The sequence below is a fragment of the Manis javanica genome, chromosome 5 (assembly GCF_040802235.1).
Source record: "Manis javanica isolate MJ-LG chromosome 5, MJ_LKY, whole genome shotgun sequence".
Classification (NCBI taxonomy): domain Eukaryota; kingdom Metazoa; phylum Chordata; class Mammalia; order Pholidota; family Manidae; genus Manis; species Manis javanica.
In genome coordinates, this window is record NC_133160.1 from 154,668,837 (window position 1) to 154,683,866 (window position 15,030).

The 15,030-nt window shown below is 40.8% G+C and overlaps 1 protein-coding gene across 1 annotated transcript in view; it reads left to right on the plus strand.

Moving 5' to 3' along the window:
• Positions 1-12,332: 12,332 nt before the first annotated feature.
• Positions 12,333-15,030, plus strand: part of SEPSECS (Sep (O-phosphoserine) tRNA:Sec (selenocysteine) tRNA synthase) — a 35,137-nt gene continuing 32,439 nt past the window's right edge. Inside the window, exons 1-2 of the mRNA XM_017654743.3 lie at positions 12,333-12,546; positions 13,343-13,497. Of these exons, the coding sequence (XP_017510232.3) occupies positions 12,433-12,546; positions 13,343-13,497 (269 nt within the window). The 5' untranslated portion in view covers positions 12,333-12,432. The remainder of the gene's footprint in view (positions 12,547-13,342; positions 13,498-15,030) is intronic.

Consider the following 15,030-nt stretch of genomic DNA (forward strand, 5'->3'; position numbering starts at 1 on the left):
CCTGGCCAGGCCTTTCTTCTGCCTTCTCTTTGGGAAGACTGCCCTGGGCAGCACTGATTATGGATACATCTGGCTAATTTTGAAAGCCCGTTTAGCAATACCTTTAACTGTCTTGCCTGAGGGTTTCAGCCTTTGACAAGTTCACTGTGGATTCAGTGAGATGGGGAAATGACAACGGAACATTCTTGGTGTAAAAAAGGTTTATACCTGGTTTTATTCTTAAGACAGTAGGTCAAAAACTAGAATCACATCTGCATCCAGCAGTCTGAAGGTCTAATCTAGAGCTCTTTATATAGTGACTCAGTCAATAATAGCTCATTGCCTATAGGTGTGGAAGCATTAGCCTAGCAGTAGGCCAATTACATCATTAAGTAGTTTATAGGGTCAGGTGAGGATCCTGGCCATAGGAGCTTTGTTTTGACCCATGCTAGAACAGACTTTATCAGTGATAAAGATGGTATTTTGGCTTCTGTCTGCCCTATACTTTGCCTTATTTCTTAACTGGTTCAAAACCTAGATGGGAAAAGCAGTTTTATTTATTGGGTTCTACTTAAAGTTCCTAAGTGTCTTGCCTGAGGGTTTTAGCCTTGGGCAACTTCACTATGGATTCAGTGAGATGGAGGAATGACAAATGGAACATTCTTGGGGTAAAAGGGTTTATGCCCAGCTTTATTCTCCCAGTGATAGGTCAAGCATTAGAATCATGTCTGCATGCAACAGTCTGCAGGTCTGTTATCCTCCTCTGTCTCTGCCTCTGCCCAGAGCACTGGACAGAGCTCTTTATATAGTGACCCAGTCAATAACAGCTTATTGCCTATGGGTGTGGAAGCAGTAGCCTAGCAGTAGGCCAGTTACATCATCAGGTAGTTGAGGGTCAGGTGAGGATCCTGGCCATAGGAATTTCCATTTTCCCCACACAGGGTTAATGTGCTTCTCATAGAGATGGGCTCAGATTTTCACTCAGGTCTATAGGTTCACAAATTGTTCTTAGTTCTCTAAAGAACAATTCTCAGGTTCTGTAAAACTGAATCATTGATAAAATGATTTCACAAAAGGCTAAAAGAAAGTCTAAAATGCTAACATATTAGTGTCTTGGGAGATGAAGAAGTGACAATCACACCAGCACAGGTATCAGATGGTCAGTATGATCTTTTTTCAGTAGGGAAATTAAGATGAAAAGGTTGCAGAGTGTGTTTATTTCCTGCCTTCCTCCAAAATGGATTTGAGTTCACTGCAAAGCAAGTGGCTTTTTTTAAGTAATACAGTTGCCAGTGAGACATGGTGAGTCATTCTCAGTGAAAAGGCTGACTCTGCCAATCTGATGGGAAGGCTCATATCGAGTCATCAATGCTCTATGTCTCTTGGGCAATACTGGAGAAATTCTTTTCTCTCACTGTCTCAATTTTCAATATTCCGTAAGAGCATCAGTATTGATTGGGCCTCACACTCTTGGTTTGGGATTGTGAAGTCCACTCTGTTCTGATTATTCTGACCCTGATATTCCCTTCCCAGTATTTCAGTAGCAGTTTGCACAGCTGTCACCAGAGGATGACAATGTCTTAGGCTTAGTTATCTAGGGATGGAGTAATTAGTCTTTCCATAGGCATGAGTAGTATAGGAAAAATAATATTACCAGGTGAAGTGAATGATGCTTTTTAAAATGCAGAAAATGTGTGCACAATGGAAACTGAAGGCACGTGTAGGGAAAATAAAAGTTCCTATGGCCAAGACCCTCACCTGACCCTAAACTACTTGATGATGCAGTTGACCTACTGCTTAGGCTAATGCTCCCACACGCCTTGGTGTGATGCTGTTATTGTCCTGTTACTATATAAAGAGCTCTGCCCATTGCTCTGCCCAAAGCAGAGACTGAGATGGATCACAGTACTTGCCAAAGGCAGATATGGTTCCAGCACTCAAACTGCCAATGTGAGAATAAAGCTTGGTATAAACCCTTTTACTCCTTAATATTCCATTGTTGTTCCATCTCACTAAATCCAGACTGAACTTGTCCGGGGGCAATCCCCCCTCAGGTGAGACAGCAAAACATGCAAACACCTAGTGTAGCAGTCAGGATTGAGTGCAGGAAGCAGATGTGACTAGATATTTTAAACAGCAAGGGACTTAATGTAGAGACTAAGATGTATATAAAATCACTGGAAGGCCTACGGGAATGGGCCCTAGACTGGGCTTTTAGAAGTGATTCCCAGAATAATGCAGAACTGTCCCAAAAGGGGAGCTACCACCTCTCACACAACTGCTAATGCTAATGATGTCAAGAACCTACTGCTGACACATGTGCCTAGTATCAGAAAGCCACACTGCCTCTGGACTCCCAGGAGGCTGGAGAACAGTTTCTGGAAGGCTGAAAAAACTTCACATCTCTACTGCCTTGCTTTCCAAAGACAACACATAGTCAAAAGAAGCAGGAAATGGCCTCCATCTTCCAAGTCTCATTAAAGTATATTTAACTGGCTAAAGTTAATTTGCTTCTAGAGCGCTGGCTGTGGAGAGTGTGGAGAATGTAGTTTGTAGTTGTCTAGCCTCTGGTAAGCTCACGGGAAGCCTGAGCCAGCCCACACTCTGCAAACCGCGGATACAGTGGCTTCCTCAGTTAAGTCATCTCTAACAGCACAGATCATGGCCATACATTTGCTGGGTGCTCCCTCTGTGCCAAGTGCTGGGCTGAGCCCTTTACATCCTTCATTGCTTTCCGTCACTAGAATTATATTCCTTTCACAGGGAAGCCAGCAGGCGCCCAGAGGGATTCTGTGACTTGCACAGACTCTCCCTGGAGGAAGAAGAGGAGCCAGGCTCCGAGGACCTGGTTCCACAGGCCAACCCCCTCACCACTACTTGATCACTTCCCTTTGTCACTGCTCCACTACCAGCCGTCCCTCTAGGTCAAATGCCTCAGAAACTCTTCCTCACTCTCTTTCAAGTGTCAGCAAGCCCCAGGCTCACAGCCAGTTCACAGACTCCTGACAAGTTTCCTGCAGCTTTTCTCTTGCTCCTGCTTTTATGGGGGATTGTAACGATCTCCACAGTTTTAGCGCTTGGAGGAAGCTTTCTCTACCTCTCTGTACTCTGGAGAGAGAACTGCCTCACTTATCCCAGGGAATGTCCTAAATTATCTTTTGCTACATCCACATCTACTTTTATTTCATCTCTTTCCATCTGAAGATGAAGGCAGAACCATGCATTCTGAATTCTCTGAGTCTCAGCAAAATGTAATCACTACTTTTTTCTTTTTCTAATCACAGGAGACTGTTTTGAGCAACCTAGTTATTGATTCTGCTATTCCCTCACTTCCTCCTTCCAACTGCTCTTTGAAGCTTGGCGTTGGTGTGCAAGTGTTTTTGCTTCAAATTGCTTAAGAGGCCTCATTAATGAGGTTGATGACAGCCAAATCCTGCCATGTTTCTTAAGAGACATGTTATTTTCCCTGACCCAAACATTTTAGAACACATGTGAATGGAACGACAAAATGGTATGGTCATTATTTATTATTTGCATCTGCCATTGGAAAATATCTCCCTCTTCAATTTAAAATACCCTCATAACATGAGGTATCACTCATTTGTCCCTGGTCCTTGCGGTCTCTCCTTTCTCCATATCTGGGTTTAATAGGGAAAATTTACAAGACAGCAGTCTAGTCCAGGTGGCTCTCTTCTGCTTCTTTTTTTAGCAAAGACAACAGAAACTCCCTTCACTTCCCGCTCTGCCAGGCACTCACTCCCTAAATTTACTCCCCCTCGCTTGCTTGTTGTGCACGTAGAAATGTTGCAGATACGGAAGCAGAAAGATACATACTGCTCCTCTTGCCTTTGTTTGGGGCTCTGACCTTGGGAGAGTACTTCTCTCTGAGCCCACTGGTGTAAAAATAAAACCTCAACACTCCAATGCCTCCAAGTGCCACTTGGTTCTTCCATCAGTGAGTGATCCAGTCCAGGTTTTTCAGGTTTTTCCGTAACAGGTGCATTCAGCAACCACCAAAGCTTATCTTTGGGGCCCATTCTTATAATGTATTCATTCAAAAATGTTTATGAATGCCTATCATGTGCCAGGTAGTGTGCTAAGTGCTAGGAAGAATAGGTGAATAGTCAGGGTTCCTGTCTTCCAGAAGCTTCCATTCCAGACATCACACAGGCAATAAACTAATAAAAGAATTTGAAGTGAATGTATATAGCATTACTTCAAATCAGGTTCCTTCTTAGACAAAGTAGTCAGGGAAGGCTTCTCAGAGGATGTGACATTTACATTGCTGGAAATGTATGAGCCAGCCATGCAAATGAGGTGAGGAAGATCATTTAAGGCCACAGGCATAGCATATGGGTAGGTCCTAAAGTAGGAAATGAAAAATTTGGTGTGTTTCAGGGTCTGCAAGGAGGTCAGTGGTGTGGGAGTCCACCAGCCAGAGGTACTTCATGTCAGTGGGGCCAACCTTGTAAGGCATTATAGGTCACGATAAGGAGTCTGGGGTGTATGCTCAGTGTGATAGGAAGTCATTGAGGGGTTCTGAGCAGGTGAAGGATGTGATTTGATGTATATTTGAAATATAATTCTTGCTGCTGAGTGGGGCCTGGTATAGGATGAGGGGTGATAAGCAAAAGTGGAAACAGAGAGGCCATTGTATTTTCCCAAGGGGCGATGACAGAGACCTGGATTAGGTGGTGTCCAGGGAGATGGAGAGAATGGGAGGGGTGAGGTGAGGCCTGACAAGACTGTTGACAGATGAGATGGGGGGGTGGGACAAAGGAATCTCTGATGCCTTCTGGGTTTTCAGCATCACAGAATCCTGACACCAATATGAGTGTGTGTGTGTGTGGGGGGGTGCTTTTCTGCCCATAGGGTTTAATGGACTTTTTGAATTAACATACTTCTTGGCAACTTGTTCCCTCTCCACTTTTGGCTATATTCTTGTTATTCCACTGTGGATAAAATTACAATATTCCCAGAATCTCTCTCCTGGCTTTAGTGCATTTCCATATATTTCCAAGGGAGTGAAAGTGCAGCCATCTCCATATCAATAGGTAATTATGTGGGTGAGAAAGGGCTTATCTGGACTGGAGAGGCTGGGTGGAGCTCTCTCTTCTGCAGACAGGTCTGGAGAGATCCTGGATAACTGCTTGTAAGAAATAAACAGGTTTCTCCCACTTTATTTCTCCCTTTGACTGATTTTGGTTTCAAGATATTTTGCCACGGGATTTTCCCCCTGGAATTACTTCCATCCACATCCCAGGGGACAGAATGCTGGCACTACATATTTATCTGCCTATGGCCTAGACCATGAAATGCCTCTTGGCTCTGACAGTGTCGGGGAAGGGTAAGAGTATAGCCTCTGGAGCCAGACAGCCTGGTTGGAATTCTGACTGTTTCCCTGAACTACTGGTACCATCTCACCTGGCTTCTCTGACACTTGCCTTCTTCAGTTATAAAATGGAGTGAGTATAATCATACCTCCATCATAGGGCTGGGAGGAGTGGATGAGCTACTGCAGGTAAAGTTCTTAGGGCAGTGCCTGGCACACAGGCTCAGTGTTAGCTCTTATTAATTTAAATCAGAGGGGACCAGGTGCTTTTGAGCTGCCTTTATTTCACTCTGCACCCCTCTTACATCCCCTCAAGGCATCCCCTAAAAAAGACCCAACCCCATTAGTGGATTAACAAAAGAAGTCTATTTTATTGAGTATTCATAGGGAGATGGAGGATGGGGATTTCCTTTACAATGTACAGCATTTCACTTCAAAATCCCCATTGAAAGTCCGGCCCCTTCTCTCCCTTTCTGGCCACTTCCTGCCCATCTAGTTCCCTGCATACTCCCTTCTTGCAGTCTCCCTGGACTCTCCTTCCTTCCTCAACCTTAGATTTTTCACAGAAACCACTACTGGTTTTGCTAATCCTCTCTTTGCTTTCCGTTACCCTAATTTCTGCTCTTATCTTTATTATTTCCTTCCTTCTATTTTCTTTGAGTTTATTTTCTGTTCTCTTACTAACACTTGAGATAAAATCTTAGCTCAGAAAGGTTTAGCCTCTTTTTCTTTTCTATTAGTTTTTTTCCCCATTTCCCACAACCCCCTGCTATATACTTTCAAAGTCATAGGTTTCCCCCTAAATATCATTTTAGCTACTTTCTGTAAATCTTGATAAGTGGTACTTTTATTATCATTCAATTCAAAATACTTTCTAATTTCTACTATAATGTTTTCTTTGACATATGGATTACTTAGAGGATTGCTTAATTTCCAAATAAGCCTTGTTTTATTATTGATTCTTAGCTTAGTTGCATTGTGTCAGAGGGTGTACTCTGCATGATTTCACTGCTCTGAAATTTGCTGTGACCTAGGACATCATCAATTCTGGTAAATGTTCCATGTGAGCTTATAAAGAATGTGTGCTCTTAAGTTTGGTGCAATTTTCTTTGAATGTACATTAGATCAAGTTACTAAACATGGTGTTTTTGTATCTTTACTAATTTTTGGTGTTAATTTGTTCTGTCAGTTCCTAACAGGTATTAATATAATATCCCAGTATAACTTTAGATTTGCCTATTTTTCCTTTTGTCAGTTTTGACTTTATATATTTTGAAATTATGTTATTAGGTGTACACAAATTTGAAATTACTGTACCTTCCTGGTAAACTGAATCTTTTACCATTATGAAGTATTCTTTATGTTTAGTAATGCCATATTGCCTTAAAGTCTACTTTGTTTAATATTAATGATCTAGTCCAGTTTTCTTTTTGGTAGCATTTGCACATTATATCTTTTCCCATTTTTTTTCTGTCAACTTTTAATCTTTTCATAGCCTTTTGTTTTAGATGCTTTCTCAGTAAAGACCATGTAATTGTTTTTGTCTTTAAAAATCTAGTCTGATAATCATTGTCTTCTAAAAAAGGAATACTTAGCTCACTTATATTTAATCTCGGTTTCTATGTGTCCTACCTATTTTTTTTCTCTCTTTTTCCTGCCTATTTTGAACTGAGTATCTTTTATTATTCCTCTTTTCCCCTGTATTAGGTTGGAAATTACACAGTCAATTACGGTTTCTTTACTGGTTACTCTAGAGATTACAAAATGAATTCTATATTTACAAAAATATTTACTGGCAAGACCAGAGTGTTACAAGGGTTAGTGCAGGGTCTGAGAAGACCTTCGGATATAAGGCCTTCAACTATAGCTTTGAACCCTTCCTTTGCTTCTGGCTACAAAGCTGTTGGGGATGTTTGGGTGACAGTTCGGTAGGGTCTGTATACTCTCTTGGTTCTGCCCCAATTATTTTTTCAATACCAGTGGACGTTAGATGCCATAGACTGTCAGGTAGAATGTCGGGACTTTTATCTGGGGTGTACATCACATATAATGGGGAAGACAAAGGGGGTATTCAGAGCAGATACAACTTGATTATGAATAGAGAAGGACTCTGGAAGTGTAAAAAGTAGTTCTTCTATTGAGCATTTAATATTACAGTTCCATTTGTTAGTAAGTCTCTCCTTATTAAATTTGCCAGAGTGGTATCACAGAGCAGAAAAGAATGTTTTTCATCCAAGGGCCAAAGTGTTACAGTCAAGGGCTGGGAGACAGGAAAACCTGTGGGTTATCTGTAAGACCTATCACTTGTGGTTTGCTTATGCTGAGGAAGAGGCTGATCAAAAATGAGGGGTTTAATATCATAAGAGTAGCATCCCTGTCTATTAGGAACTGATGGGTAACCACCTCTATTTATAGAACTTGAGTATTTAAAGGTAAGTTAGGATATTGGGAGCTTTTCCCTCCTTCAGAGTACCCTTATTGATCAAAATTGAGGGATTTTTTTTGTCTTGGTTTTTCTTTTATAAGATGAGACATTCTTTTTTTCCAAGTCCCTTCCCTTTACATTATCTAGTGTCCTTGTCAAAAATGGTTGCTTGGGAAGTGGCCCACCTTAATTGTTTGATCTGCAAGATCGTAGTTTATTTTGGATTTTTTCTCATTTTTATACTAAACCCCTGTCAAAATGTTCTGAGAGGTGTTTTAGTTCAGGCAAAGTTGCTATTCTCATTTTAATGTCTATTTTTGAAATAGGCTTCCAATTTCAGGTTTAGGTACATTGACAGAATGAGATGAAAGGGCTACTTTTACACCAGCAGCTTTATTATCTCAATGTTGTCAGAAGCTATTTTCTAATCTGTTATGAAAATCTGTATTTTCACCTTTTTTTCTATTGCATAATTGAATCATGGTACAATCAATTTGTATTGGAAACATCTGGGGATAGACTTTACTGAACTTTTCAGGCCTTTTTTTTGGCCTTACATTTATTGTGGAAAGAGAAGATACTGTGATCCCTTTTTGGGTTGATCCAATCAGCTTGTGTCATCCAAGATGTAGCATCTGAGGTTCTGATCAGCATGTGTATAAGCTGATGTGGTTTATGTAACCCATAATCATATGTATCCAAAATCTCTGTAAATTTTTCTAGGAAGAATTGCTAGTTTTGTTGAGGAGCAGAGAGATCCTTAACTATAGCTCTTAATTTATTTTGGGTCCAAAGTTTAAATTCTATAGTTGCCTATATACCTGGCTCATAGGCAGGACAGAGCTTTAGGGTCATTTGGCATTTGGTCTTATTTAGGACAGTTGTTGGGAAAAGACAAGGAGTCTGGTTGAGAAGAAAAGAAGGTTGGAGTTGATGGAAGTGAGGAAAGAGAGTGATCAGATGGGTAAAGAGAAAAGGAATATTTGGAGGGATAAAGGGGGTAACTGGAGGACAAGGTGAGGGAGGTTTGACTAGGAAATGAGTCTAGTTTCTTGTTGCTTACATTTGTCAAATGGCTCATTAGTTTTGGCCAAAGAATCTTTTGGTAAAATAATTTTTGAATCAGAATTTTCTTTGGGGGCCTCCATATACCAATCAAAAACTGCTGCCATTTATCTGAGACATCTTAATTCTCCTTCTTTTCTAAGGTACCTATCAAATTTTAAAAAATCTGTTCAAGTCAAATGTTCCTCAGAGTGGCCATTGAAGACCCAATTTCTCATCACTGAATTCATGCTATTTGGAGAACAAGGGACCAGAATTAGGGCTGTAATAAGAACACGTACAAGAAGCAGCAGTTTTTCTTGGGGGAGAGGATTTAGGCTTATACAACCCCAGGAGAGCTGGCAATGCTTGGCTGAAAGTGATGCTCGTGCTGTTCATGTCTCAGGCCTCCCTCTAGATGCTTGGCCGCCTATGAACACAGACCCAATAATATCTGCCCCTAGCAGGTGGAAAATTAGAGGCAAACTCTCTAAATTAAAGGCAAACAAAAAAATCTAGTGGAAGGCAAACCTCGAGCTGTTTTACTAGTGACCCACAACAAAATTTCTCCAAATGGATGCCAATCTGGTGAGAACTGCAAACTCACTGGCTCCTGAGATTTTTTTGAAGAACAGTTACAGGACCTATGTCTGTATTTTATCCTATAGTGATTCTTAAAACAAACACTTTTAGATGGTGCACTACAAAACAGAAGTACAAAAGAGACCAAAAAGGATGAAAAGGAATAGCCTGATTCCACCAAGATGCTGAATAGATGGGAACCGGTAACAAAACCAGGTACCAAACTTGGAATGAATAACTGGGGAACTCAATGTAAAGAGAGCAGAGTTCCCACCCAGCACTAACTTACCACACTGTCACAGACTTGACAAGCAGCAGGGCACAAGTGGTCTCTGTGGCTACAGCTGATCAAAGGCTGGAGTCCATGGTGATGGAGAATGCAGACCATGTCTTGGTGGAGTTTCCAGGGAAACTGTGGAAATAAATAAAAGCCCCCCAAATAACCCACAGACACTATCTATTCAGAGCTGCCTAGAGCAAGGGAGTTAGTCACCATCACTTGTACTTGGCAGACTCAAAGGCAGGCAGGAGTGGGAAAGCTTTACAGTGAAAAAGGGGAAGGCTTAAGGTGTGTTGATGGGACATTGTTGGCAAGGAGAAGCTGGAGGCAGGAGCTAGAAACTGGCATCTTATGGTATTGGTCTGGGGAGCATATTTGGCTTTCTCAGGTTAGTCTTGAGTTGGAAGTGGGTGAAAAAAGTGGAAAGCCAGCAGGCATTGACCAAGTCCTAACAGCTCTGGGCAGATTGCTGCAGGGGTTCTGGCTTGGCTCCCTGGACTTATTGTTACAGAGGTTGTGGTTTGGCTTCCTGAGCGACTTGCTCCAGGGGATGTGGGTTGGGGTTCTTATCACATATGGTCTGATCCTTGTCCATTTGCATAATCAGTCTATCAAGGCAAAGATGTCACTGAGCAATTACATCTCATTTAATCGGCTGTCTCCACCAGGTCCCTATTTTACAGATGAGGAAAGGAAAGCTCAGGGAATGTGAGTAATGTAACCAAGATCATCCAACTGGTGACACAAGCAAAATTCAGACCTACAAAAGCTGGACTTATTTTAACTATATTATGTCTTAGAAAGATCATGAAATTATTCTGATGTTGCCCTGTTAAAAGTATTAGGTGCTCAATAAATACTCATTGGGTGAGAGAATGGATGAACATAGTTTTGGAACACCTCTTTTGAATTTGTTCCCAGAGCCTCCATTTTTTCAATACCTTTGATGAAGGCATATCTTGATGATAGATGTTGTTTTTGGAAACAAAACATTTTTCCAAATTAAGACTAGTGAAAAAGTTGACAGAACCTGTTGCCTCAAAAGTTTAGTGTGTCATACAGTAATGAGATAATGAGATGGGTCTAGGCATATTTGCACATTTTGCATGTGATTAATAAAACAGCTTTGAAGGCTTTTCCCTAAGGAGAAGTTGCAAAAATATTTGCATTTTGGGAACAAAAGCTCAACTTTTCAAAACTTTGAAGGCTAATGCTTATTTTTTAAAAATCAGCTAAATTCTCATTATTTTTGTAGTTTTATCTTTTTGTGTAGTATTACACAGCTCTCAAATGGTCTTCATGATTCAACAAATATTTGTCTTAATATCTATTATGTGTTCAGTCCTGTGCTTTGAACACAGATATCAAATATAGCTCCTGATAACCAAGAGCTCACAGTCCAGTTGAGGAAGACAGAAAATTAACTGAAATGCAAGTTAACAAACACCATGGTTCATAAATGGCAGGATAGCCTGGAAACATAATAGAAACTGTGGTGAGTTGGTACATGTTAAATAACTGACTCCTAGAGCAGGGTGGGGAGGTAAGGGCCTGATTTGTAGTATTTGCTGATTTCCATGATATAAAGTGTCACTATGGCCAATGTCAAGCTACTAGTACGATGCCACTAAAAAATAAGTTGGAAAGAAATGTGCAGTGGTTTACCATCATATCCTATTTCCACGATTCAGGATACAACAGATATAAATAATCTCCAAAGCATGGAGAGACAATAGTAAAATATAGTAAAATAATTAGGAAGTTATGAGTTTGAGTATTTATTACTTTAGTGTTTGATATAGCTAACGTAATTGTAAACTTACATAAGTTATTGTTAAAGAGCAGCTGTATTTAAAAACCAGCTCACAAAATTACTGAACATTCACTAATCAGTTCTTGCAAAAGAGTTTGAACTAGTGCCAAGTCGGCTCTAATACACCACTGGCAAGAGCAACCCGAGGAATTACTGTAGGCTCCCCTAAGGTGAAGATTGTAAGAAAAATGAAGGCAGGAATTCTACCTCTTCATTTCTGTAACTCTGCATCTAGTGCTAGGTTGTTGAATGGTCAAAGTAATTCATTAATTCAATATTTTTTTAAAAACTTTTTTTTTTTTTTTTAGCGGCAACTATATTCTGGCACTTGGGGTTACAACAGCAAAAACCAAGACCCCACCTATAAGGGAGTTTACATTCATGGGTGGGTGGGTGCGTATATAAACAAATGTCTGTCATTTCAGGTGTTGGGTGGTAAGTTTGGAGCTAAAATTTCTGTAGTGCACAGAAGAAAAGGAGTGGGGCACCGCTGTTTCATACTGAGCTGGGGTTGTCAAGCAATTGTGTGTGTTGAGACGTACGAAGGTAAGGATGAAAGGGTCCGGAATCTGAGAAACACACTCTAAGAAACAAGTACAAACTCCTCCGCACATCTCACCATTCAACAAGATCGGAATGCAGGGCAAATTAGGAAACATTTTCTTCAGAGAAGCACTCACGAACACTTTTTACTCTCCTTGGCTCCGCTCCACAAGTGCAAGGTTCAAGTTCGTCTCAGGAGCAGTAGGGATTAATTTGACCAATCAGCTGCAGCGAGGCGGGGCTAATTTTTAAACTGAACGGGCCGACGGCGCAGACACTCTTGCGCATGCTCAAAAACTCTGTCGAAACGCACCATGTAGAGTTAAATGCGCATGTGCGAGAGCCGGGCGGAGGTTTTTGTCCCAAAGCCTTGCCGTACCGTCGCGTGTCCGTTGTGTGTCTACCGTTCTCTCGCCGCAGTTGCCACTGCTGACATGAACCGCGAGAGCTTTGCGGCAGGCGAGCGGCTGGTGTCGCCGGCTTACGTGCGGCAGGGCTGTGAGGCCCGCCGCTCGCATGAGCACCTCATACGGCTGCTTCTGGAGAAGGTACCGAACTGTCGGGTCCCTCTCCAGCCGCCGCGCCTGCAGGCTCCAGCTCGCGCCCTGTGGTGTTGGGTCCTGCCTCAAGCGCTCCTGTTTGCTGGTTGAGATCTGTCCCGAGTCTATCGCAGCTTGGCTTGTACTATTCTGACTTGCTGCGTTCAGCCTCTTCTCAGCCTTAGCAAAGCCAACAAAACCCAGAGTGTCATTAGAGCATGTGTAGGGGTCGGGATTTTGAATCTTGTTATTCCTAACTTCGGGATGCGAAAGTGAAGGAAAGTCTCAGTTGATTTACTTTTTTGTTTGCAGAAAGGGCAAAGTTTTCGTCTTCCATCTTCCACTACTCCCAAGGACTCGGAACAAACTATGTTTATAAACCACGGTATCTGACTTGCACCAAGTGCTGCCGCTGAACTTCGCAGGTGTTATTCCTGCCAGTATCCCGAATTTAAATTTCACCAAAGCTTCACAACTCCTACTTCTAACACTCTAGTTTGAAGACTCCTCGCTGAAGACAGGGTGTATTGGTTTCCAGTTACTTTAACTTACTCTAACTTTAAGTCTGAGTTAAATCTCATCCTATGTGATTATCATCACTTCTCACAATCTGTAGATAATTGTAATACAGTGTAACACAAACGTTTTGCCTATTCCAGGTTTCTTCATAGTGCTGAATCTATGAATTTTAGAAAGCAAGGAGCATGGGAAAATACACATTAAAAACATAAAATTTATTGCAGTAGGATTCTAGGGAATGATGACTTTCTTAAATATAATTAAAAGCTTTTTAATTTTTTTAAAGGGCAAGTGTCCTGAGGATGGCTGGGATGAAAGTACACTTGAACTCTTTCTACATGAACTTGCAATTATGGATAGCAACAATTTCCTGGGCAATTGTGGTGTGGGAGAAAGGGAAGGAAGAGTGGCATCTGCTTTAGTTGCTCGGCGTCATTACAGGTATTTTTTTAAGTAGAAGATATTCTTTTTCCTTTTTTTTTGTTAAAAGCAATGTATTCATCATATATTAAATTATAAAACAGCTATTTATAACCTACTTCTTCCCTGTTCAAATGGGCATGTAAACTAGATGCAACAGGGAGATGGAAACAACTGATCTGAGCAGGAGCTCTTCCAGACAATTGGGTAAAAGTTCTAGTATGTGGTGGTTGGTTTCTCGTCAGGTTCTGGGTGGTTAACAGTACTGGCTGTATGTCCTGCTAAGAACATTTAACCTGATAAACCTATTTGATTGTAAGAATCATGTTTCTTTTCTAACATTGCAAGTTATTTTAGAAAATGATATTTGGTAGAACTTCAAAATGTTCATCTGATCTAAACTGAATCCTGTTTATAAGTACTTTGCTTTGTTGCAATAGATGTAGGAAAGGTATGTTAAATTTAATTTTAGATTATAAAATAACTTTTTTTTTTTACATTATTTTAGGAAGCTTTTCATCAGTCCTGATAGCATTTAATTGATAGAGGTTCCAAATAGGATCACTTTTCAGTTTTCAAACATTTCTTTGAAATATAGGCAAACTCTTAAAAAATCCTCTTTCATTCTTTTAAATCATGATGACATTTTCCTAGTGATAGAATTTTATTTCCATCAAAACCATTGCAGTGAAAACTAATAATAATGAATGTATAACTTGGATGAAAAATTCATGATTAAAAATGGGCTGATAACATGGTTGATGATATATTTTTAAAAATGCTTTGTACATGAGATCTCAGTTGTAGTGTAATGCTAGTGTTCTGTGATAATCTCGTGAGCAGAATTTCTGATCTAACTATAAAGTACAAACAGATTTTTTATTTTGATGAGTATTCAGAAGTGTCTTTCCTGTATAACATCATCATATTTAAAGTGAGTGGATTTACACACTAATTTTCAAGAGTGTGTAGTTCTTCTTTTAAAATTAAGGCAGTATTTGAAACGTCATCCCATCCCCATTGGAACCTAGCCTATTGCTCTGGTTAGGGAAATGGCAACAAAGGAGAGAATTTAATGCTGCATATGTTCTGGTTTTCTATTGCTCCATAACAATCCATCTCAAAACTTAGTGGCTTAGAACAATCATTTGTTATCAGTCATAGTTCTGTAGGTTAACTGGGCTCAGCAGGGTGATTATTGCGAATGGTCTCTTACAGAGTTGCAGTCAGATATTGGCTGAGTGTTTAGTCATCTGATGGTCCAACTGAGCAGTTATCCAAGTTGACTCACTTGGATGGCTGGGAAGTCAAGTGTCCTCTCCATGTGGCTTGGGCTTCTCCCAGAGTGGCAGCTGGATTGTAAAAGGGAGCCCCCAAGAGCAAGCCCTTCAGGAGGCCAGGTGGAAGCTTTAAGACTTAACGACACAGCTCAGAAGTTCCAGACCATCATTCTACTGGATTGTTGCTGGCCAAGCAAGTCACTAAGACCAGCCCAGATTCATATGGAGAGTAATTAGGCTCCACCTCTTGATGTGGCAGTAATATATGGTCATA